The sequence below is a fragment of the Pectinophora gossypiella genome, chromosome Z (genome assembly GCF_024362695.1).
Source record: "Pectinophora gossypiella chromosome Z, ilPecGoss1.1, whole genome shotgun sequence".
Taxonomy (NCBI): Eukaryota; Metazoa; Arthropoda; class Insecta; order Lepidoptera; family Gelechiidae; genus Pectinophora; species Pectinophora gossypiella.
In genome coordinates, this window is record NC_065433.1 from 2,339,999 (window position 1) to 2,365,250 (window position 25,252).

Genomic DNA, 25,252 nt, shown 5'->3' on the forward strand with positions numbered 1-25,252 from the left:
GTGTCTGGTGTGCGCTAGTGAACGCAATTCTATAAAGAATCGTTCAAAGCAAGAAGTTCTGACGTGTCATGCATTCCAATTCCACTTCAGTGGACATTGCATTCAGTTTGTAAGCATTTTAAAATTATATTTAGACCTACCAGCTCGGAATATTTATATACAGGGTGTTAGTGACATCGTAACGAAAACTTTGAGGGGTGGTTCAGGCCATGATTCTGAGTTGATATCAAGTAGAAATTTCCGTCGCAAAAGTATGGATTGGAAAATAATTAAAAACAAAAGAAAAATTTTCATGAATTTTTGACACGAAATTCCACTTGATATCAACTCAGAATCATGTTCTGAACCATCCCCCTCAGTATTCGTTACGGTGTCACTACCACCCATACCTACTTATATGGCTACCGTATGTACTTGTACGGGGTGTAAGTGTCATCGTAACGAATACTGAGAGGGATGATTCATCTGATTATTCTGAGTTAATATCAAGTGGAATTTTCCATCGCAAAAGTATAGAATTGAAAATAATTTAAAAAAACTAAAAAAAAATCATGAATTTTGCGACGGAAAATTCCACTTAATTTTAACTCAGAATCATGGTCTGAATCAACCCCCTCAGTATTCGTTACGATGTCACTAACACCCAGTATAAATAAGTGCTCGTGTACGTCCTATGCTCCTATCCTTTTCTGCCATTTAAAACTGTCATTACCTAAAGCGACGGTTATGAGTGAAAGAAAAAGATAGAAAAATAGGACAGTTCGATGCGGTGCGGCTAGAGTTCAACCCTAAAGGCGATTCTCACACTGCCCCGCATGATGCAGCGTATAGAACACACGCTCTGTTTGTATAGAAAACACGCACAGTCTAACACACAGAAAATGCATCCGCATGAACGCGCGTGGATGCATTTGCTGTGTGTTAGACTGTGCGTGTTTTCTATACAAACGGAGGTACTTACAAGCAACGGAAGAACACGCATCCACGCGCTACGCTCATCATGCGGGGCAGTGTGAGAATCGCCAAAGAGTACCTAACTCGCTTTCACTTTATTAATAATTTGCAAGTTTACGGTGTGACAAGGTTTTTATTTAAGCTTTAAAAGCTAAATAACATTTTGGAGTAAGTAAGTAAGTATAATTAATTATAAATCGTCACATGTTTTGCTTTAGTAGCGACAAATTTTACTTGCCAGTTTTCCATATCGAAATCAGTCCCCAAACGCAGGTTGACTGCTCGGCTCATTGCTAGATCGACGTTGACTAGGGTTACCATTTGAATGGATTTATCCCGCCTAACTCGTTCAACGCCACGCAAAAATGTTGGTTGTTTCATTTAAGCCACGGAGGAAACCCGCATGCCGCGTTAGCATTTTATTTTCTCGCGAATTAACCATAAGTAGTTTTTAATTATTAGTGCAAATATGTCTTAACGATTACGATTTTATTAGAACACTAGCTGGTACCCGCGACTTCGTCTGCGTACTTTTAATTTGAATGTTAAGGATTATATTAAAGGAACGGTATAGATTTGGGTATTATTTATTTATCATTTGAGAATTGTGGAGACCGAACTGAATGCAGCCCGCGAGATCACTGCGACCTTGTCAGATCTATTGTGACCTAAATCCCTACATTTAAAAATTCTCCTCTAGACCGATCCGTTCGAAGAGATCCAACGTCTTTTTGGGAGAAAGTTGCACGACTTCCTGGGGATCCATTATGTAGTCCCCAAGTGTACGGCTTCTACTATGTATGAGAGCCTCACAGCTGCACAGCAAATGTAGTGGCGTCTCATTTTCCCCTAAACAGAATCTGCATAAAGGAGACTCGGTCAGCTCCATTCTGTGTATGTGCTTATTGAGTCTGCAATGCCCCCTTATTAAAATCCTAGCCTGCCCCCTAGTGAGAGTAACGATTTCTGATGAGAATTTCTTAGAAAAAGGTCTAATCAGCTGCTTCGAATGTTTCAGGCCAACTGAGTTGGGCCAAAATTCCTTGGATTCATTTCCTAGTCGCACCCCCAGATGATATCTAGAGGTGCTTTTCGAGATCCCGCAGAAGGGTTCGGGTCCGATTAGACTTGTTCCCGATCTCTCTCTCCGAATCCGATCCGATCCGAATTTGAGGCCCCCAACTTATTCAGACTATCTATACACTTTAGAATGAGTAATGAGTCTACTTCAGTCGCCGCCACTGCCTTAAGAGCAGCCTGGCTGTCCGACAGTATGAGAATGTTACTGTTTATGTTCCCCAAATTTTGGTGCACACAATCAATGATGGCATACATCTCAGCCTGAAAAACTGTGGCGTGTGCCCCCATGTTGGTTACCCTCTTTCGCTTGGGGCACTTATATACCCGCCCCTGAAAGCCCATCTCGCTTAGAGCCGTCGGTAAACCACACCCGATCCGCACTGGGAAAGGGCGAGGGTAGAGTTCTAGACCACTCCTCTCTCTCTGGTATTACCACCTTGAAGTAACTCACAAAGTTATGAGTCCCGACCATGACGTCTGAGGGCATCGCCATAACCGGGTCAGTCATAAGGTCCTCTTTGAGTTTTCTCATGACAGTTGATCCCCATGTCGTCTTACCCCTTTCCTTAGCTCGGAGCATAGCGAGTCTAGCTTCCCCGATTATGTACAGATGGAGTGGACGCAGGTTTAGTGCCGCCTCCATTGCCAAGGTTGGTGTGGACGACATATCTCACGTTATTATCATGCAAGCCATTCTTTGGACGCTGGTTAGGTCCGTAATGTAGGTCCCAATAGATGCCTTTTTGAACCATGCTGCACAGCCGTACGCAAAATATCCCATACAAACTTTCAACCCCTATTTTAACCTCTGCATCCCTTTTTTTCGCAATAAAGGCCTATGTTCTTTCTCAGGGTCTGAAGATTGTCTGTGCCAAATTTCATCAAAATCGGTTGAGAGGTTTAAGCGGAAAAACGTAACAGACAGACAGACAGAGTTACTTTCGCATATATAATATTAGTAGGGATTCCCTAAATTATGGCGCCTACTTACCCTCTAAGTTAGAAAAGTGATCAAATACTAACTTGAAGTCTTAGTAACACTCAGTTTAAAAAAAAAACATCAAAATCATTTCAGTAGCTATGGCGTCATGCGCTTCTTGACACGACCACGCTAGATTTCCGCGGGAATGAAGCATTTTCCCGCCGTAAAAAGTAGCCTGTGTCCGTGCCTAGGATCCTATCTTTAAATAAACCACGTCTTATAAAAATCTGTTCAGACATTAAGGCGTGAATGAGGTAAACTTTTAAAACAAACGATTAAAAATCACTAACTTAATTAGTTTTCTGCCTACTGCCTACGCCTTAAGTGCGATAGCATGAATATTAATAGCCCACATCCTTTTCTAGGTAGGTGGGTACTATCTATCACCTAACTAACTTTCATTAAAAATCCGTTCAGCCGTTTAGGCATGATAGAGCAAAACTCCCAGCAAAAACCATAAAAAATCACTAACTCAATTCAGTTTTCTACTTACTTCCTACCCCCTAAGTACGATTACGTGATCATTTTGATCTTATATCCGTTTTTAGGTAACCATCTATTACCTCACTAAATTTCATCAAATTTCGTTCAGCCGTTTAGACGTGAAAGAGCAAAAGTCCCAACAAAAACGACAAAAAATCACTAACTCAATTTAGTTATCTGCCTACTGCCTACCCCCTACGAACGATGGCGTGATTATTTATAGCCTATGACCATTTCTAGGTTATCATCTATCACCATAACAAATTTCATCAAAATCCGTTCAGCCGTTTAGGCGTGAAAGAGTAACAGACAGACAGACAGACAGACAGACAGACAGACAGAGTTACTTTCGCATTTATAATATTAGTATGGATTGTAAAAAAAATACGGAAATCATGATTTTGCCTGTGGGCCGCGTGGCGTCGAACGTGTTAACACGTTAGACAGTCTAACAGAAAGCTCGGTGAGGTGTGGGTACTTAGTTCATCTTGCGATGTATGTACGACTCTCTGTCTCTGACTACCCCTACTGGGATAATCATGAGGTTATGTATGTATGTATAAGACCGAGACAGATTTTAATATGGATGGAGCAAAAAAAGCTTATGTAGAAACGTCCCACAATAACTCGAAAATGCCGTGCCACTAAATCTTTTTTCGAATTCTGTAGACTCATTTCCAATGTGCTCGATAGTCGTGTGAGGCACAAAATATGTGGATTTTATATTTTTTGATAAAATAATAAATCGCTTAATTTAATTTATTTTTATTATTTATATCCCAAACAATACAAACACAAAAATACGATGAATGCCTGTTTCCCTAAATAACAAAAATATCTTAACAAATATCGTAACAAAAAAGAAATATAAGTACTTATCAAAATAACGGCCTCCGTGGTCCAGTGGTTGGGCGTTTGGCTCACGATCCGGAGGTCCCGGGTTCGAATCCCGGTGGGGACATATCACAAAAATCACCTTGTGATCCCTAGTTTGGTTAGGACATTACAGGCTGATCACCTGATTGCCCAAAAAGTAAGATGATCCGTGCTCGGAAGGCACGTTAAGCCGTTGGTCCCGGTTACTACTTACTGATGTAAGTAAGTAGTCGTTACGTGAGCCATGTCAGGAGCATTTGGCGGCTCAATAGTAACCCTGACACCAGGGTTGATGACGTTGGTACTCCACCTCACAACCCACACGATAGAAGAAGAAGTATCAAAATGAGTTATTGCACTATAGTAAGTCTCACCATGTAAAAAACTTTAAATACTCTAACCTCTAAAAACGTAAAACCCAGGGATCATGACTCAGAATAAAATGTCCAGAGTTTTATGAAAAGCTTTTTTATTTGCCATATTTGTTTTAGTTTTTGTGTTTTTTTGGCTTGGCCTGGTTGAATAGACCTTTAGGCCATATTGCAACGAGGCCAGGCCAGAAACTAATATGGACACAATATTTGCTAATAAAAAAGTCGAGTCCGCGCTGCGTAAAACATCCCACGACTGCGGCGCTAGTATTGCAGTATCTGTATAGAATGAAAAGAAGTTGTCAATTAGTTCAATTAAAATCCACGGGACTTCTTTCGTGGCGTGTACTCGACGATTATTTCTTACACATAGCCCAGAATATGATCTATGGCCCAGACTTCAAAATAGTAAACCTAGTTATACCTTTGAGTATTGTATCAATGAATACCGCACCATAGGTACATTAGATCGAGAGATAGTAACATCAAAACGTTTGTAAATCTACAAAACATCACTTACTATGGTATCCACTAAAACCTTGAGGTATGTAAATAGTGCTCTTTTTCTATAAAGTTTACCAAGTTCTTAAAGAATATTTTTTTTAATATATCATCTAGTCATACATTTAATTTATCTAGTCATTATTCGCCCCTGATTGGCGGGGGTGGAACCGATGGCGGCAGCGGGTCTCATACAAAATGCGCATTAGGGTCTTTCCATCCTCTTTCTTCTATTCCGTGGTAGATACCTATCCAAATTCCAAGAGCCGAAGCGGGAGTCACCCGTTTCTCCCTGATATCAGATAGAGTTACATAACAAGACAACAGCATCACGCCTGCATCCCTAAAGGGGTAAGGCTCCATAACTATTATTAAAACGATTTCAAACGCCTGTGAAAATTGATGTAGTCTGAAAAATCATTTTAAAATCGTAGTCATTAATTAATTAATTACGACAAACTTTGACACGATTTCTTTCTGTCATAAATTTCATTTTTGAGTAAACTTTATAGAAATAGATTTCATTTTTTCGATTTTTTTTTATTTCACAAAGATAAAAAAAAATCCCGGTTAGACAAGAGCTGCGGGTTCAATTCCCGTCCGAAACATTTTTTTTCGATTTAAATTTTCGCTTTGTGAGTTTCGTAAGCACGGGTACGTGCTATAAAAAAAATCAATAGATTTCATGGTTAAACAGTTACATGAGGCCGATTAGGGCGTATTATGTTTACCTCTACACAAATATACATCATAGTAAAATACAGGTTAGTGCGTTATAAACAAATTACGTGGTCGTGTTTATCTAGCATCGAGACAAACCAGATCTTAGACTAACGATGCTAAGCGTTCGACTTCGAACTGTATATACTTATCTAAAATTTCATTAAGTAAAAAACGTGAGTTTTTTAGAACAGCCTCAGTGTGAAGAGACTTAAATCTATAAATATAGGTACTAGCGGCCGCCCGCGACTACATCCGCATGGATTTCGGTTTACGCGGTAAATTTAGGGTACTTATAGACTCTAAAAAATCGTACATAGATCAATCACTACACAGCCTTAGGGCCAGACCAGACCAAAAAAGCCAGGCCTATGATTAGTCACAGGCCTGGCTTTTTTGTAGGACCATTTCGAATCATGGTAGAATTTTTCCTACTTACTTGACACTTATCGTCACATTTTTGACAATTCACACTGTATCTTTATAAATTGTAGCCTATGTGTTATTCTGATGTATAAGCTACTTTATTGTGAAGTCTCATTAAAATCCATTCAGTAGTTTTTGGATCAAAGAGTAACAAACATCCATACTCACAAACTTTCACATTTATACCTAATATTAGTAAGATATAAGCAAAAGTAACCCAACAGAATTAAGATGACAGCACACGTCAAACGGGTTGCATATCACCGAGATAAACAGGGACAGAGGATATATTTATATCTCGTTTGACTTGCCCGGGTTATTCATTCATTCGCTCATTCATTTTAAAATTTACAGCTGTCAATCATCCGTCTGACTCACTCATCACGAAATGTAACAAACTACAAGTGTTGGATGTTTCAAATTTTGTATGGGGGTTCCTTTTAAGATGGGGGTTCCTTTTAGGATGGGGGTTCCTTTTAGGGTGGAGGTTCCTTTTAAGATGCGGGTTCTTCATAAAATGCCGCTCACATATCACACGTGATAAAATAATTGAGCTGTAATAAAAGTCCCTAATTGCTTAAACGTGTCCTTTTTAACTCCGTCAAATCAGACTATGGCGATCTTTGGCGACACGAGAACCGTCATCACAAAAGACGTCTTATACTTCTCAAAACTTCCTTAGTACTTATACGAATTATCGAATTAATTGAGTAAGTACAGTCATGAGCAATTTCTTGTACCCACTTTAGAACCCTGTCGCACTATCATATTTGACATTTAATGAGACTTACGGTTTAATTTGTCAAAAAAGTTAATGTGACATGGTTTCAAAATGTATACATATTAGTACTCGTGACCGTACTACAACTAAACCTAGCACATTTAATAAGGCGCCCAAACGCACATAATATCACACACATTACGTAATACGCACAGTCATGAGTAAAATATCATGGACCCACTTTAGAACCCTATCGCATTATCATATTTGACACTAAGTGAGACTTAGAGTTCATTTTGTCAAAAATGTTAACGTGACATGGTACTAAAGTGTATACATATTAATGCTTGTGACTACACCTATCTACTAACTATGTAGGTACTTTTACTTACTTATTTACCTACATTTTAAATGCTTTAAATCTGACGATACCTACTAGCTAATGCCCAATTCAGTTTCCCGTAAAAAATGGTAAGTACTTAAGTATAGGTACAGTCATGAGCAATATCATGTACCCACTTTAGAACCCTGTCGCACTACCATATTTGACATTTAATGAAGCTTACGGTTTAGTTTGTCAAAAAAGTTAATGAGACATGGTTTCAAAGTGTATACATGTTAGTACTCGTGACCGTACTTAATTTACATTTTTATATTTATAATGGTGCTAATTCCTGTAAATACCATCTAATTTTATTTTAAGTTATATCTGTCATTTTCTTATCCGCCGAAAAGGAAAAGGACGGGTAATCGACAAGCATAAAATTTATGGAACACACGTAAATTTTAAGGACAAATCTACAACAACCGTCTAAAAATTTTACATCGGTCAATAACCCGACACAGGTAAGTAGACAGCACGTCAAACGGATTGCATACCAGCGACATACCTTTTTGATTCGCCCGGGTTATTCATTCATTTACTCATTCTTCCTAAAATTTAGAGCTGCGAATCATCCATCCCTTTCCTTTTCGACGGATATGAAAATGACGGGTATAACTTAAAATAAAATTAGGCGGTGTCTGCAGGAATCGGGGCCAATAACATGATAAGCTTATCAACGAGGAACTTTCCAAGCTACGTTCTTCAGACAGACATTACTCCTATATTTCTCCTATACTTAAAGGTTGCCTGGAAGAGATTGCTACTTAGCAATAAGGCCGCCTATTGTGCTAATTCTATTTCTCTTTTGTTTTGTATTTTGTTTTTTCCTGTTTGTGCAATAAAGTATTTGTTATGTTATGTTATTACGCATCTTTTATCTTTGTTTTTAGGTATATATAAATGACTAGCTGGTACCCGCGACTTCGTCTGCGTAGGGGAAGGCCGGGCATAGTGGATACCTTAAGGTATTTAAGGTTATAGCAGAAAAGGTTTACAATACAAAAACAAAATAATTATCACAAATCAATCTTTATTTATTGCTCTTACAAATACGAACATCAGTAACCAAGAATATTAAAACAATAATCAACTGCAGTTAAAATAAAAAAAAGTACGATTGTATTCGCTTTGCCCGGTACCCCGGGTAAAGCGGTTACAGCACTTGGGCAAAGTGAATACCCATAATCAGACTCTGAAAATATAGAAATAACTTTGATTAACTGAAACAAATAACTTTTATTGGCCATAAAATTATAAAATTAAGATTGGCAATTGTCACAGGTATACCCTTATGTGCCATCAAAAGCAGAACAATTTTCGTGACACCATTGTTGACAAATGTCACATCGAATCCAATTTTCAATTAGTTTACCATCTTCTTTTATATATATTTTCCTAATCTTCGGTGAAAAGTTTTTTTTATATTTATTCATCATCTGAAACAAGTAAAAGACCTTTTTAGATAATAAGCCATCAGTGGATATGGTATCCACTTTGCCCTAGTCACTTTGCCCCACTAGGTAAGTTTTGAGCTTAACACATTTCATGCAAAAACTAATAATTCTGACTTTCTGTTAAATATACCATAAAAACCTACTTTGGTATGCTACTGAATTAAGACATTCCTAAGAATCAAGAACTAGTAATATAGGAGAATTAATCAATGTACTTACCGCTTAAAATCCATCTTTTATTTACGAAAACACAAATCTCCACTCCGCGGAAGGGACACGACGCGGCCTCTCGCTTCTATGTTTGCAGCGTATTAATCCAAGATGGCCCGACGTAACAGTAGTGGTGTGTTGAATTAACATCTAATATTTTAGGAGTAGTGGGGAGTATTCGCTTTGCCCGGGGTATTCACTTTGCCCAGCCTTCCCCTACTTTTAATTTGAATGTTAAGGATTATATTAAAGGAACGGTATAGATTTGGGTATTATTTATTTATTATTTGAGAATTGTGGAGACCGAACTGAATGCAGCCCGCGAGATCACTGCGACCTTGTCAGATCTATTGTGACCTAAATCCCTACATTTAAAAATTCTCCTCTAGACCGATCCGTTCGAAGAGATCCAACGTCTTTTTGGGAGAAAGTTGCACGACTTCCTGGGGATCCATTATGTAGTCCCCAAGTGTACGGCTTCTACTATGTATGAGAGCCTCACAGCTGCACAGCAAATGTAGTGGCGTCTCATTTTCCCCTAAACAGAATCTGCATAAAGGAGACTCGGTCAGCTCCATTCTGTGTATGTGCTTATTGAGTCTGCAATGCCCCCTTATTAAAATCCTAGCCTGCCCCCTAGTGAGAGTAACGATTTCTGATGAGAATTTCTTAGGAAAAGGTCTAATCAGCTGCTTCGAATGTTTCAGGCCAACTGAGTTGGGCCAAAATTCCTTGGATTCATTTCCTAGTCGCACCCCCAGATGATATCTAGAGGTGCTTTTCGAGATCCCGCAGAAGGGTTCGGGTCCGATTAGACTTGTTCCCGATCTCTCTCTCCGAATCCGATCCGATCCGAATTTGAGGCCCCCAACTTATTCAGACTATCTATACACTCTAGAATGAGTAATGAGTCTACTTCAGTCGCCGCCACTGCCTTAAGAGCAGCCTGGCTGTCCGACAGTATGAGAATGTTACTGTTTATGTTCCCCAAAGTTTGGTGCACACAATCAATGATGGCATACATCTCAGCCTGAAAAACTGTGGCGTGTGCCCCCATGTTGGTTACCCTCTTTCGTTTGGGGTACTTATATACCCGCCCCTGAAAGCCCATCTCGCTTAGAGCCGTCGGTAAACCACACCCGATCCGCACTGGGAAAGGGCGAGGGTAGAGTTCTAGACCACTCCTCTCTCTCTGGTATTACCACCTTGAAGTAACTCACAAAGTTATGAGTCCCGACCATGACGTCTGAGGGCATCGCCATAACCGGGTCAGTCATAAGGTCCTCTTTGAGTTTTCTCATGACAGTTGATCCCCATGTCGTCTTACCCCTTTCCTTAGCTCGGAGCATAGCGAGTCTAGCTTCCCCGATTATGTACAGATGGAGTGGACGCAGGTTTAGTGCCGCCTCCATTGCCAAGGTTGGTGTGGACGACATATCTCACGTTATTATCATGCAAGCCATTCTTTGGACGCTGGTTAGGTCCGTAATGTAGGTCCCAATAGATGCCTTTTTGAACCATACTGCACAGCCGTACGCAAAATATCCCATACAAACTTTCAACCCCTATTTTAACCTCTGCATCCCTTTTTTTCGCAATAAAGGCCTATGTTCTTTCTCAGGGTCTAAAGATTGTCTGTGCCAAATTTCATCAAAATCGGTTGAGAGGTTTAAGCGGAAAAACGTAACAGACAGACAGACAGAGTTACTTTCGCATATATAATATTAGTAGGGATTCCCTAAATTATGGCGCCTACCTACCCTCTAAGTTAGAAAAGTGATCAAATACTAACTTGAAGTCTTAGTAACACTCAGTTTAAAAAAAAAAAACATCAAAATCATTTCAGTAGCTATGGCGTCATGCGCTTCTTGACACGACCACGCTAGATTTCCGCGGGAATGAAGCATTTTCCCGCCGTAAAAAGTAGCCTGTGTCCGTGCCTAGGATCCTATCTTTAAATAAACCACGTCTTATAAAAATCTGTTCAGACATTAAGGCGTGAATGAGGTAAACTTTTAAAACAAACGATTAAAAATCACTAACTTAATTAGTTTTCTGCCTACTGCCTACGCCTTAAGTGCGATAGCATGAATATTAATAGCCCACATCCTTTTCTAGGTAGGTGGGTACTATCTATCACCTAACTAACTTTCATTAAAAATCCGTTCAGCCGTTTAGGCATGATAGAGCAAAACTCCCAGCAAAAACCATAAAAAATCACTAACTCAATTCAGTTTTCTACTTACTTCCTACCCCCTAAGTACGATTACGTGATCATTTTGATCTTATATCCGTTTTTAGGTAACCATCTATTACCTCACTAAATTTCATCAAATTTCGTTCAGCCGTTTAGACGTGAAAGAGCAAAAGTCCCAACAAAAACGACAAAAAATCACTAACTCAATTTAGTTATCTGCCTACTGCCTACCCCCTACGAACGATGGCGTGATTATTTATAGCCTATGACCATTTCTAGGTTATCATCTATCACCATAACAAATTTCATCAAAATCCGTTCAGCCGTTTAGGCGTGAAAGAGTAACAGACAGACAGACAGACAGACAGACAGACAGACAGACAGACAGACAGAGTTACTTTCGCATTTATAATATTAGTATGGATGACCCTTTTCATTATACCCAGGCACAATTACATCTTCCACCAATTATTATTCTGATCAAAATAAAGAGAAGCAATATAATTCTATAACATAATGTGACCGAAATATAGCAATAATTATTTTTACATTATGTTTCTGCCATTTCGTTGTATTTTTGAATAATTGTGTACCCGAATAATGACAAAATAGCTAATTAGTAATTATCACGTTAAATCTTGAAAGAGCTATCTATATTATTTTTGGCGAACGTGACCTGAAAAGCCACGTAATATGGCATGTCGCTACGATTTTCCTACTACATAATTTAATCGGAAGTTGTGAATGGAGATATAATTAATTTTCCTTAACGTCCTAAGATAAATATGAATTTCATAGATTAGATTAATTTCTTAAAGTTCTTATATTAATTGTAAAAACCCCAAAGTTTGACCTTTCCCTACCTTACTCCACCATAATACGTTATACTTGCCTATAGAAATATAATAATAGACATGTATCGTACATTATGATGTTTCCAGCATGTGGGTACGAACGACTAACCAGGTAATAAGTCCTGAACTACATTTCTTATAATTAATTATGCTATGCCGTGTGTCGTTTCCCATGTAGTCAAAAACTACGAAGAATACTTAACTAACAAAACTTTTGAAACGTCAAACAATCCCTCTAGCATTATCCCGTTTTTCACAGAAGCGACTGCCTATCTGGCCTTCCAACCCGCGAAGGAAAAACCGGCCCAATACATTTTTGACGTGACTGTATGGGACATACCTAATAGTCTACCATTTATGGTCAGTCACATCTCTAGCGCGAGCAAGCCAACGCGTCTCAATGTTTGGATCTTGTAATTTAATTTAATATCCTAAGTAATACAGTTACAGTTTTATTGAAATTACCAGCGCTCCCTACAGTGACTTATTTTAGAATTGCCACAGATGGCATTAACTACTTGGCCGGACAAATGGGGAGCGCTGAAGGCTCCCACCCGGTACAACGTTTAAGACAACAGGCCTGAGGGCGTCCAGTTGGGTGCGAACCTCGGCTCAGGGCGTCGTCTGAGAGGGAAATAATTGAAAGAATTAATCGACCCTAGCGGGTCGATAGCGATAAGCGCTGATTGAGGGAAATCGTCGACCACGCCGGCGGGGTCGGTATCGGGGAGGCCTAATACAGGTTAGGTCTATATCCTATGATACACGATTTTCAGCCTATTATGCGGCGTTAGATAAGATATTGAAAGACGAATTTTAAATTAATCTTCAGCATTTTCACGTAAATAGATTGATGAAAAGAAAAAACCTACCATAGCTTAGAGCATAGGCTGTATTTGTTCAACTACTTATATTAACTACTACTATTCCCGATATATATTTTTTTACGTCTACAAATTGATCTTACCTATTCAGCACGTCGTTTATTTTACTTCGGGGAGGGTCGGATTTTTTTCTAAAAGGCAAAAGCCTCATCTACTATTAATCCTATTTATGTCATAACTAATATTCTTATCCTATCAAGAGCTCATATCAAGCACCTACCCTGTTCTGCTAGGTAGGGTAGGCGCCACATGGTGAGTTGAAAATAGATAGTTGGGTACTTGCTTCCGGGGTTAGCCGAGTTGAAACAGCGACATCAAGGTGCTACGCGTGAGGCGTCTTTATTTTTTGACGTGACTTTTTGCAGATGGCATTAACTACTTGGCCGGACAAATGGGGAGCGCTGAAGGCTCTCGTAAGGCACCCGTAAGTGTGGTGTCTACATTCATGTGTACGTCAAGGAATCGCGATCGAAGTCCCTTGGAACTTGTCTAACGTCTTTGGAGTTATTATAGCGTAAAGTTAATAAAACACATAATTCGCACATCTAGTTCTTTAAAGTCATAAATGTATTTTTTTAAATTTTACAGTACAGCGCTTTAACGATTTTTGTTTTGCCATATCTACGTTAATTACTAACTCAATTTCAGATTTTTTGACATTTATGACTTTTAAGAACTAGATGTGCGATATACAGTGGAAAGTAGAGAAATAATCCTCTACTTACCCAGACTTAGTTTAGGTACTATGCCTTTGCTATTGAGTAGGTACTCGCATTATATTCTAGGCTAGAACATAGACCGGCGAGCCGATAACATGAAATGTTCTTAAGTATAATAAGGCGCTTGAACGCTCAATTACTAAGGTAGAACCTACCATAGGGTCGGTAGATAGTATAGAAGAAAAAGGTGGGAACGAAACGCCCTCAACTTTGAGAACTACTTAAGGGAATCGTGCATATCATACTGCCAACATAATAATTCGAAAATAATGACGTCATGCCTTATTGAAGTAATTTCGAGATAAGATTGAGGTCTTGCATAAACTCGTCTGTGGGGTGGGCAGAGCCACAAATATAACGTTGAAGCCACTTTTGATTATGATAGAATAACGAATAATAGTACAATTATACTACACTTTATTTTGTAATGCCTATCTTTGTTTTCTTTTGTTTTTTTGTTATAATTTTACATTGTAAGTAAAATTAAGGCTAATAAAATATAAAAAAAAATATCTGGTTCCCAAAGATTCAGGCATTGCCTAGTTTGGGGACCCCTGTACAACTCCTGAAAACTAATTAGATTATAAGCACACCTTTAGTTTTAAGTAAACAATTTTTGTATTTCTCCTATTTTGTGCAATAAAGTTATTATTATTATATAGAACGGCAACGCTTCGCTCCCCACCAGCGTCTGCGCTAGGTTTACCTCACCCCCTGTCTTACTTTAGTCTTCAATCGTATGGGCGTCTGACGTCACACACAGATGCGCGTGTACGATAAAATCAATGTGTAGTGTCTGTGTAAAACGAGGTGCTTTGTATGAAGTGTCCGGGATGTGCTTACGTTGCGTTAGGTTTGTATTTCATTTTTTTCAGCGAATTTTCCTACTCGGGTAATAAACCCCATCTACGGTATAAAGCTAGGGCTTAACCTAATAATGTTATCCTAATATCGATTGACAAATAGTGCCTAATATCCAAACGGCGTTATAATCTTTCCTCCCCTACTCTAGTTCCTAACCTATCTAAATATTTCTTATATTATGATCGAACTAACTGCCCGATACTTAAGCATCTGAAAAATAGGGTAAAGCGCCCTAAATGATTCTTCTTATCGTGTGGGTTGCGAGGTGGAATACCAACTTCATCAACCCTGCTGTCAGGGTTATTACTGAGCCGAAGTCCCCTGACATGGCTCATGTGCCGACTACATACTTACATCAGTAAGTAGTAACCGGGCCAACGGCTTAACGTGCCTTCCTAAGAACGGATCTTCTTTAGGACAATCAGGTGATCAGCCTGTAACGTCCTAAGCAAACTAGGGATCATAAAGTTATTTTTGTCCCCACCGGGATTCGAACCCGGGGCCTCCGGATCATGAGCCCAACGCTCAACCATTGGATCACGGAGGCCGCTAATGATATATTAATTTAATACTATAACAGTAGTGGTATATGACCCCGTAACAGTGCGTATTAGACGCAAGTCCAATATTGGGTAGGGAAGTCAAAGGTAACACTACCCTTTGCCTCCTACATAATCCTACACCTAATACTATTCTAATGACTCCCATGATGAAAACCTCGACTTAACTGGTAAAACATCTATAAGGTTGCACTGCCGACCCCAGAAAATATTACCCGTTAAAAAATATAAAATAAAACGAAAAAATAAAACAAATGTAGTGGTAAAATTTAAAAATATTTTTGTGTAATCAAATCAAAAATAAATCATAATTAGAATTTGACACGAAATAAAACGTTACAAATCAGTTGCGTGAAATAAAAATAACATTTCGGTGTTTAAGTAAAATAAAAATGATAATAAATGAGGAATGATATAATTTTCTCCAGTCGACGGTACCTACTCAGCAAAACAACTCTATTATCACATTATCACAACTAAAAGTGATGGCCAGTGATCGAATAAGTATTTGGGCGTTCAGTTACCTAAACAATGTAAAATTCCACGAAATGCCATGAAAGTATGAAAAGGGTTTCTAACAATTCTTCTATCGTGTGTTTGTAAGGTGAATTACCAACATAATGGCCCCGATTCCTGCATACTTCCTAATTTTGTTTTAAGTTAGCTATACCCGTCATTTCCGTATCCGCCGAAAAGGAAAAGTAAGGAGAATTGACGACTAACTGTCGTCAATTTAAAATTAATTATATACCTATTAATTTTAAAATTAATTATTAATCCGGGCGCATATAAAAGGCGTGTCGCTGATATGCTACGCGTTTGACGTGTGCTGTCAACTTAATTTTGTCGTAATATTTTGGTAGGGTTTTTTAAATTTCTGCATAAAATTGACGTGTTACGTAAATTGTATGCTTGTCATTCACCCGTCCCTTTCCTTTTCGGTGGATAAGAAAAAGACAGGAATAACTTAAAATAAGATGGTGTGCACCATCTATTAAAATAGATAAGAAAATAATAGGTATAACTTAAAATTCCTGTAGACACCATCTAATTTTATTTTAAGTTATACCTGTCGATTTCTTATCCTGTCGTATTCTTTCATTCACTCATACATTTTAGAATTAACAGTTGTTCCTTTCCTTTTTGGCGGATAAGAAAATGACAGGTTAACTTAAAATTAGATGGTGCAGGAATCGGGGCTATTGGCCGTCGATGGCTAAAATAATTATTACGTCATTCGGAGGGCTACATTTTCCTGGCATCGAAAATCGAAAAGATTCCAAATAGTGTGTACGGACAACCGTACAATTTTATTGCTGAATCTTATTTAAGTATTGTTTGATGTATCATATATCACTTTAAAATCAGTGCAATTAAACGCTCTCTATCAAGCGGTCGTTTTTATATCATTTCCTTCAAATGCCGTTTTCTATATCATTTTTATCAATTATCATCTTAAATATCATTTATCACAAGAGTGTATTTTTACCGATACATTTTTTGGTCCTTCGAGCCGGAATGTGAATCAGTGCGCGAGAGGTCATACATACATGCACGTGGACTTCTGTACAGCATTGACTTTTCGCGTGTGGTTAGCACTTTATATCAATTAGACTTTATATCAGTTAAGTACTTTGCATCAGTGACATCAAGTGAGCGAAGTGAGTGTATCTATCGACGGATTTGTGTTCACGGATCTGGAGTGTGGTAGCGATTCGGTGTAACTGGCCTCCCACCAGCGGGTCTCACCAGTTAGATTGAGAAGGCGCAGATATCGCACAGAGATCGGAAACACTGTTTTTTTTTTTAGTTGTGTAGCTGAAACAACATATACTATATCACGTCATCGAGTTATCAATACTGTCCTACTTTATCTACAGTATCAAGATGGAGTCTGTGTTTGCAAGACAGAGTCAGCTTATCAAGGAGATAGAGAGGATCAGCATCAACTTCAGCAAGGATGGGGCCGGTAGGAAAACATCTGACTACATCAAGAAAAAGCTTTCAGCGCTGGACAGCCTCTGGGAGGAATTTGAAGCCAATCACAAAAATCTTTTAGCGGTTGAAGATAAATCCCATGAATATTTTACGAAAAACATTTATGAAAACATGTTAGAATTTTACCTAGCTGAAAAGTGTAAAATAGCAACTTACCCAACACCATCGACATCGCGTTCACCGAACCCTTCCGCCGATGAAGAAGTCAAGGAATATCAATTTGACGTGCCTAATATCAGCAAACAGGACAGAGGTACCATTCCATGCGGGCCAGCGGAAGAGTTGATATCACAACAGAGAGCTAATTTTAGAGCCTTTTGTAGAATTATCAATCGTATCAATGTCGACAACATAGAAGAAAAATGGGAGATTGAAGATGAATTGAGGGAGTTACAGCATCGTTGGCGCGTGATTGATGACCTTCATTTACGCATAGATAATATTCTACAAGGGAGTAATAAGACGTACGACGTCGAGTTTCTGAAATATGAAACTAAGTACAATGATATCAAGAAACAGCTTAATAGGAAAATGTGCGCCAACGTTCACCGACAACAATCAACCCCGCTGGTGGAGATTCCAACCTTCACCGGTAAATATACACAGTGGCCCACTTTCTTTGATCTCTACACGGAAGCTATACACAACAATGCTTATTTAAGCAAGGCGCAAAAATTACAGCATTTAAAAGGTAGACTTAAGGGGGAAGCTGAGCGCCTCATACAGCATCTACATATATCATCCGAGAACTACGACACCGCGTGGGATTTGCTCACCCATCGTTACAACAACCCTCAAGTACTGTTTACCAATCAAATAGAAGTATTTCTATCTCAACCTAACGTCCAAAGACAGTCATCATTCGAGCTCAAACGCTTGTATGACACTACCATGGAGTGCATACACGCGATCCATAATCTTGGAATCGATACCACTACGTGGGATCCTCTACTTGTACACCTTATATCAAAAAAATTGGATGTCACTACGTACAGTGATTACAAGGAGGCACGCAAGTCTCCTCGAGATCTTCCATCATTCGACGAGCTCATGTCATTCATTGAGAGCAAATTCATAGCTCTCGAACCCATCCCCAGGAAAGAGAAGAATGCAACGGACTACTACAAACCATATCAACCCCCACAACAAGCTTCTCAGCAAGCATTCTACAGACCTAAATATAATGGGAGATATCAAAACAAAAACTATCAGGCAGTGACGACTTACACACCTAAATGTCCATTGTGTAACTTTGAACACGATTTATTTCAGTGTAAACGGTTCCTTGCTATGTCACCGGAAATGAAAATGACGTCACTTGCTAAAAATCAAATATGCCGTAATTGTCTCTACAAGCATTACGACAAGCCATGCACTTCAACAAAACGTTGCAAACAATGCAGTGCCAATCATAATACTATCATTCATGATGTTGTAGAAAAAATGAATCAAGTTCGAATGAATGAAACACATTCGACACCGTCCGGAAACTCAGCGTTTTCACCGCCGCTAGCTTCAAGGGCAAGTAATTATCAATCAAACAATAAACAACATAATGTAAATCATGTTGCCACAGACGAAGAAGAAATCTTGTTGACTACTGTATCATTAAAGGTGAAAGCAGCAGACAATACCTTTATCATTTTGAGAGCCCTTCTCGACCAAGGGTCTCAAATATCACTCTTATCAGAGAATGCCGCTCAAATTTTGGGCTTACAGCGACAACGTTATCATGCATCTGTATCAGGCATAGGTGCCGGCTCTAAGCAAAGCAAAGGAATGGTTACCATGGAATGCCAATCCATTTATGGAGACTATGAATTTACTACACAAGCTTTAATTATATCAAAGGTTATCAATAATTTACCTAATTCTACGTTTGGGAAAAAATCATGGCCACACCTACAACATATCAATTTGGCAGATCCCGAATATAATGTATCACGACCAATAGATTTATTATTAGATGCCAGCATCTATTCTGATATCATTATGAATGGTCTTATCAAGGGCCCCATCCAGGCACCCATAGCCCAGCAGACAAGACTGGGCTGGATTTTATCAGGAAATGTGAAGACATTCAACTGTCATGTAGCTACCATCCCATTGGAGGACATATCAAAGTTCTGGGAGGTGGAAGATATCAATGACAACCCACCTACATTAACTAAAGAAGATAAATATTGCGAAGATTTTTATCAAGCAACTACGCGACGTCTAAGCAGCGGTAGATACGAGGTTGCCCTGCCCATGAAATCCGACTTCGAACAACATCTCGGAGCATCAAAGTCAAGGGCCATTGCACAATTTAAGCAACTAGAAAACAGATTATCAAAAAATAGTTCATTATCAGACAGTTACAAAAAATTCATACATGAATATCAAGAATTGAATCACATGTGCAAGGCTGACGTCACGGCAACCGATCCCACGTGCTACCTACCGCATCACGGCGTTCTGAAATTGGACTCTACAACTACGGCATTAAGAGTTGTTTTCAACGCTTCATCAAAAACGTCATCAGGTCGCAGTTTAAATGATCTAATGGAATGTGGCCCCAATTTACAACAAGACCTGCAAACTCTAATTCTTAAATGGAGGATGTACAGGTATGTCATCACGGCGGACATTGAGAAGATGTTTCGTCAAATTCTAATCAGACAATGCGATCAACGATTGCAATCAATAATCTGGAGAGAGTCACCACATGACGTCCTCCAGGAGTATCAACTATCTACTGTGACGTATGGAACTAAGGCTGCACCATACTTAGCCATTAGGACTTTGAGACAGATAGCAAGGGACAACGCCGAAACTCATTCTTTGGCCGCAAAAGCCTTGGAAACATCATTCTACATGGATGACCTTATGAGTGGACACGACTCCTTGGAACAAGCAAAAGAGCTACAACGGCAGCTAATTGACGTCCTGACAGGAGCAGGCATGAATCTGCGCAAGTGGTCGAGCAATGAACCACAACTTATCAATAACTTATCACCGGATCAACTGAACACCCCCCTTGAATTTAAAAACACTGAGTCTCGAAAGACACTTGGATTAAAGTGGAACCCCACGACAGACTCATTTATGTATCAAAATAAAATTGACTACAATGTAAACACTATAAGCCGTACGAAGAGGCAATTATTATCAGACATTTCTAAGATTTACGATCCACTAGGGTGGCTGTCACCGCTTACTATCAAAGCAAAAATATTATTTCAAAAAACCTGGCTATGTGACATATCATGGGATGACGATCTGCCCACCGACATCTTAAATGAATGGCTACCGTTACGGGAAGATCTGGAAAATATAGAAAAATTCAACATACCACGTTACCTAGGTGATAGTCATACAAAGTATCAACTACACGGGTTTTGCGATGCCTCGGAAAAGGCATACGCGTGCTCTGTTTACATTGTGACAAACAATCATAAGGGTGAGTGTACGTCACGGTTGATCGCCGCGAAGACAAAGGTGGCACCACACAACAAGCAAATAACATTGCCCAGGCTTGAGCTTCTAGGAGCTGTCCTACTATCACAGTTGATGAAGAAGATTTTAGAATCATTATCAAGAACGGATATCATTATTAACGCATGGACTGACTCAATGGTAGTTCTTGGATGGCTACACGGAGACATATCACGATGGAAATCATTCGTGGCCAATCGAGTCCGGCAGGTTACCGACGTCATACCTGCCACTCGTTGGCATCATGTTAAATCGGATGAAAATGCTGCAGACTGCTCCACGAGGGGATTATCAACGTCCGATCTATTACAACACACATTGTGGTGGGAAGGACCGAAATATCTGATCAATTTTAACCCCGATGAGGCAATAACATCGACCATTGAAAGTCCAACTATTGAAGTCAAAAGGGCATGTGTGAACGCTACTTTATATCAAAATGAACAATCTATTATTATCACACAATTATTAAATAATTGCAGTTCTATCACTCGAGTAATTCGAACAGTCGGCTGGATATCACGTTACATGAAACAATTGCGAAAGAAGCGAGGCACATCGGGTCCGACCGGAAGTACGCTGACGACATACGAGCTACAGGATGCTTATAATTTAATTATCAAAAACGCACAAGCTCTCGACTTTGTAAACGATATTCAACAATTGAACAACAAAGGCCACGTTCAAACTAGTAGCAAATTATTAAGTTTGAATCCGTTTTTGGACGATAACGGAATATTGCGCGTTGGCGGACGACTTGAAAATTCAAATAAAAGTTACTCCGCAAAACACCCTGTAGTACTATCACTACATAGTCGACTTGCTGAATTAATAATAAGTCAAGCCCACATAACGACACTTCACGGCGGACCGCGACTCACATTATCATATATCAGGGACACATTTTGGATTATCAGCGGCATTCGAGCTGTTAAGAAGCAAATCAGGCTGTGCATTAAGTGCAGGCGTTTTAGTCAGGCAAACAATCAACAAATAATGGCGGACTTACCACAAGCGCGGGTCACTTCAGCACGACCATTTAGTAACACAGGAGTCGACTTCACAGGACATGTTGACATCAAAGCCAACAAGGGAAGAGGTATCAAGGTAATGAAGGGTTATGTCGCCGTCTTCATCTGTTTGGCGACCAAGGCTGTGCACCTTGAGTTGGTATCGGACTTAAGCACTGCCGCATTCCTTGCTGCCTTCAGAAGACTGTGTGCTCGTCGGGGTACCCCTAAGCACGTTTATAGCGACAACGGCACAAATTTCGTTGGCGCATCGCGGGTCCTGAAGAAGGAATATCAAGCTATCACGGAAACTATCAACACCGACTTTATCAAAAGCGTTAGCGATATGGATGTGACGTGGCATTTCAACGCGCCCTGTTGGCCTTCCGCGGGTGGGCTGTGGGAAGCCGCAGTCAAGAGCCTGAAATATCACCTGAAACGCGTGCTTGGATATCAGAAACTCACATACGAGGAGTTTATCACATTGTTATATCAGATTGAAGCGTGCCTGAATTCGAGACCGTTATCTGCTCTTACTGAAAACCCCAGTGACGAGTATCTTACTCCTGGTCACTTTTTGGTGGGAGATTCATTATTATCAAGACCACAGACTGATCCGGAAAATATCAATTTAACAACACGATGGCAACTGGTACAATCTTTAAACAAACAACTATGGAAAAGGTGGTCTTCTGAGTATCTGCAACAGCTCCAAGCAAGGTCGAAATGGAGAAAACCTACCAAAAATCTTGAAGTGAACGACATAGTTATCATCAAGGAAGACAACATGCCGCCCGGCAAGTGGGCTATTGGTCGAGTGCAAGAACTCCATCCTGGGAAGGATGGTTATGTAAGGGTCGTATCATTAAAAACTAAAAATAATATCATCAAGCGCCCAATAAATCGATTGATCACGTTACCGATACATGACGTCACTACACCGACAAAGGCGACAGACGACACTGAAGGACAAGACTCACAACATGCTGACGTCACTACAGACAGACGCAGGCGGGGAAGAAAAGTTGTCAGTCATGTCGTGTCCCTAGCCATCCTCATGTTCATGGCGCTTTTATCACCGAGTCTGCAACAGACTCTACCCATTAATATCACCGCTCTTAGCAATCAACAGAGCCTGTATTTCGATAAAATATCGGAACTTCAGAATATCAAGGATGAGTGGAAGTTGATTGTATATTACAATATGTCTACGTATTGGCATGGACTACACGACATACAACAATACGTCACGCATTTGAAGGGACTATGCAATAACGCGGGCAATCAGTACGAAAGTGTAATATTACAATTGCAACATGAAGTAAATGAAATTGAACACTATAATGGGCTATTGACGTATCAAAACAAAAGATTCAGGAGAGGACTTGTGAATGGAATCGGGTATTTAGCAAGTGAACTATTTGGTGTTTTGGATGAGAGGTTCGCAGAACAGTACCATAACGACATACACAAAATATCTCAAAATGAGAATCACCTTCAAGCACTTATCAAGAATCAAACTCTTGTCATTGAATCGGAGTACAATATACTGCGGCGCAATGAAGATTATAATGAATAAACAGTTCTCATTTATCAAACAGCATCTCCAAAACTTATCAGTGGAAGTTGGACAGGTGCGCCTCGATTATCAAAATGGAATGTACATGACATCATCCGCTTTAGCAGCAAATATCATATTATCAAACTTGAGACGTATCCAGCAAACACTAATCAATACCGTTACGGACATTACCCATGGTCGCATCGACATTCACCTATTTTCGCCTGATCAACTCGAAGAACAAGCAAATATCATTATGAGACAATTAAATGTAGATCTTAATTTACCCACGGACAAATACAACATACGAGAATTATACCGTCTCTTAAGAGTTCACGCTAGAATTATTAAGGATTATCTCATCATCGAAATTAAGATCCCTCTGGTAAGCAGAGAAGTCTACGAGTTGGATAAAATTATTACCATTCCTATAAAAAAGGACGATGGAATATATCATATTACTCCAACCTTACCGTATATTGCATTTAATCTGAAAAGAGACATGATAATTCTACTATCAGACATCGATTTACAATCATGTATCCACACACAGGACAAACTATTATGTTCCCTTGACAAACCCATTTACGACCTAAAGCCAAAGAAAAGCATCTGCGATATCAAAATAGTAAACACAGAGATAACACGAGGGTCGCCGTGTATAACAGAGCTATCACCTTGCACTACCGACAAGTGGATCAAGTTGCGGCGGCTAAACAGCTGGTTGTACTCATGTTGTACGCAGTGCAACGTACGCATATTCTGCTCAGCTGGCATGGAGATAAGAAGTTTGACCGGAAGTGGCCTTATTACGCTAAGCCAAGGCTGCACACTCAAAGGCGATTCATTCACCTTACATTCTCATAACCATTTTTTGAATCAGATGCAAGGTCACGCAGAGAGGATCGAAATACCTAAAATGTCGGTCTTAAATACTATATACAATACCATCGTACCTTTCGAGTCTACCTCGGTACGTTCGGAGGAACATCTAAGTATTCAGGATCAGATAGAAAGACAAATAGATGTTTTGAAGAAGGAATCGAGTCAACAACTCAGTATACACGACGTACATCATTATTGTCTACAGTATGTGTTGTTGGTTGGTCTCGTGGCTATAGTTATCATATCATGCTTTTATTTAAGAAGACGACTAACTCATAATCAACAGGCACAAGCGCCAGCCCCTAGACCCTCGGTGGCCGACAGCAGCTCGGACGCAGTACGGAAGATCGATGTTAATAAAATTGAAAACGTCGATAAATCAACTTCACCTATATCAATCCACTCAGTGAAATTTGATGTTCCTAGTGTTAACTCAATTTAAATAACTCTATTACAATTATTAGTTTATAAATTTACTATTGTACGCTTCAGTATGATTGTCTTCATCTTGCTCTTTATTATCATCATTTACTTCTACCATTTTTTACATATACTTATACTCTTATTTTCATCTTAGTGGGCAAGATGTACGGACAACCGTACAATTTTATTGCTGAATCTTATTTAAGTATTGTTTGATGTATCATATATCACTTTAAAATCAGTGCAATTAAACGCTCTCTATCAAGCGGTCGTTTTTATATCATTTCCTTCAAATGCCGTTTTCTATATCATTTTTATCAATTATCATCTTAAATATCATTTATCACAAGAGTGTATTTTTACCGATACATAGTGTATCTACCTACTACATTTATAAAGACGACCTGAATTATTTTAAAAACCAGATTAATAAGGTTTAACTTGAACATTAACTACCTACCATTATCCTTATAAAAAAAAACTATTAACCAGTAATTGCTTAGAAAGACTAATATTATATGAATATATGAAAGTTCCTGAGAGTATTTTATCCATCTTACAATAACCGCTTGGGCAACGAAAATAATCTCAAAGTATTGCACTTTGAGTTTCGGCTATTTACATTGCGCGATTTTCTGAGTAATTGGATAGTTTCCT

The 25,252-nt window shown here is 39.2% G+C and overlaps 1 protein-coding gene across 4 annotated transcripts in view; it reads right to left on the minus strand.

The window, feature by feature from the left end:
* Window positions 1-4,311: 4,311 nt before the first annotated feature.
* LOC126380162 (chromatin complexes subunit BAP18-like) overlaps window positions 4,312-25,252 on the minus strand; it is a 32,652-nt gene continuing 11,711 nt past the window's right edge. For all 4 annotated transcript variants that reach the window (XM_050029428.1, XM_050029430.1, XM_050029429.1 and 1 more), the window contains exon 6: window positions 4,312-5,025. In XM_050029428.1, coding sequence (XP_049885385.1) covers window positions 5,011-5,025 — 15 coding nt within the window. In that variant the 3' untranslated portion in view covers window positions 4,312-5,010. The remainder of the gene's footprint in view (window positions 5,026-25,252) is intronic.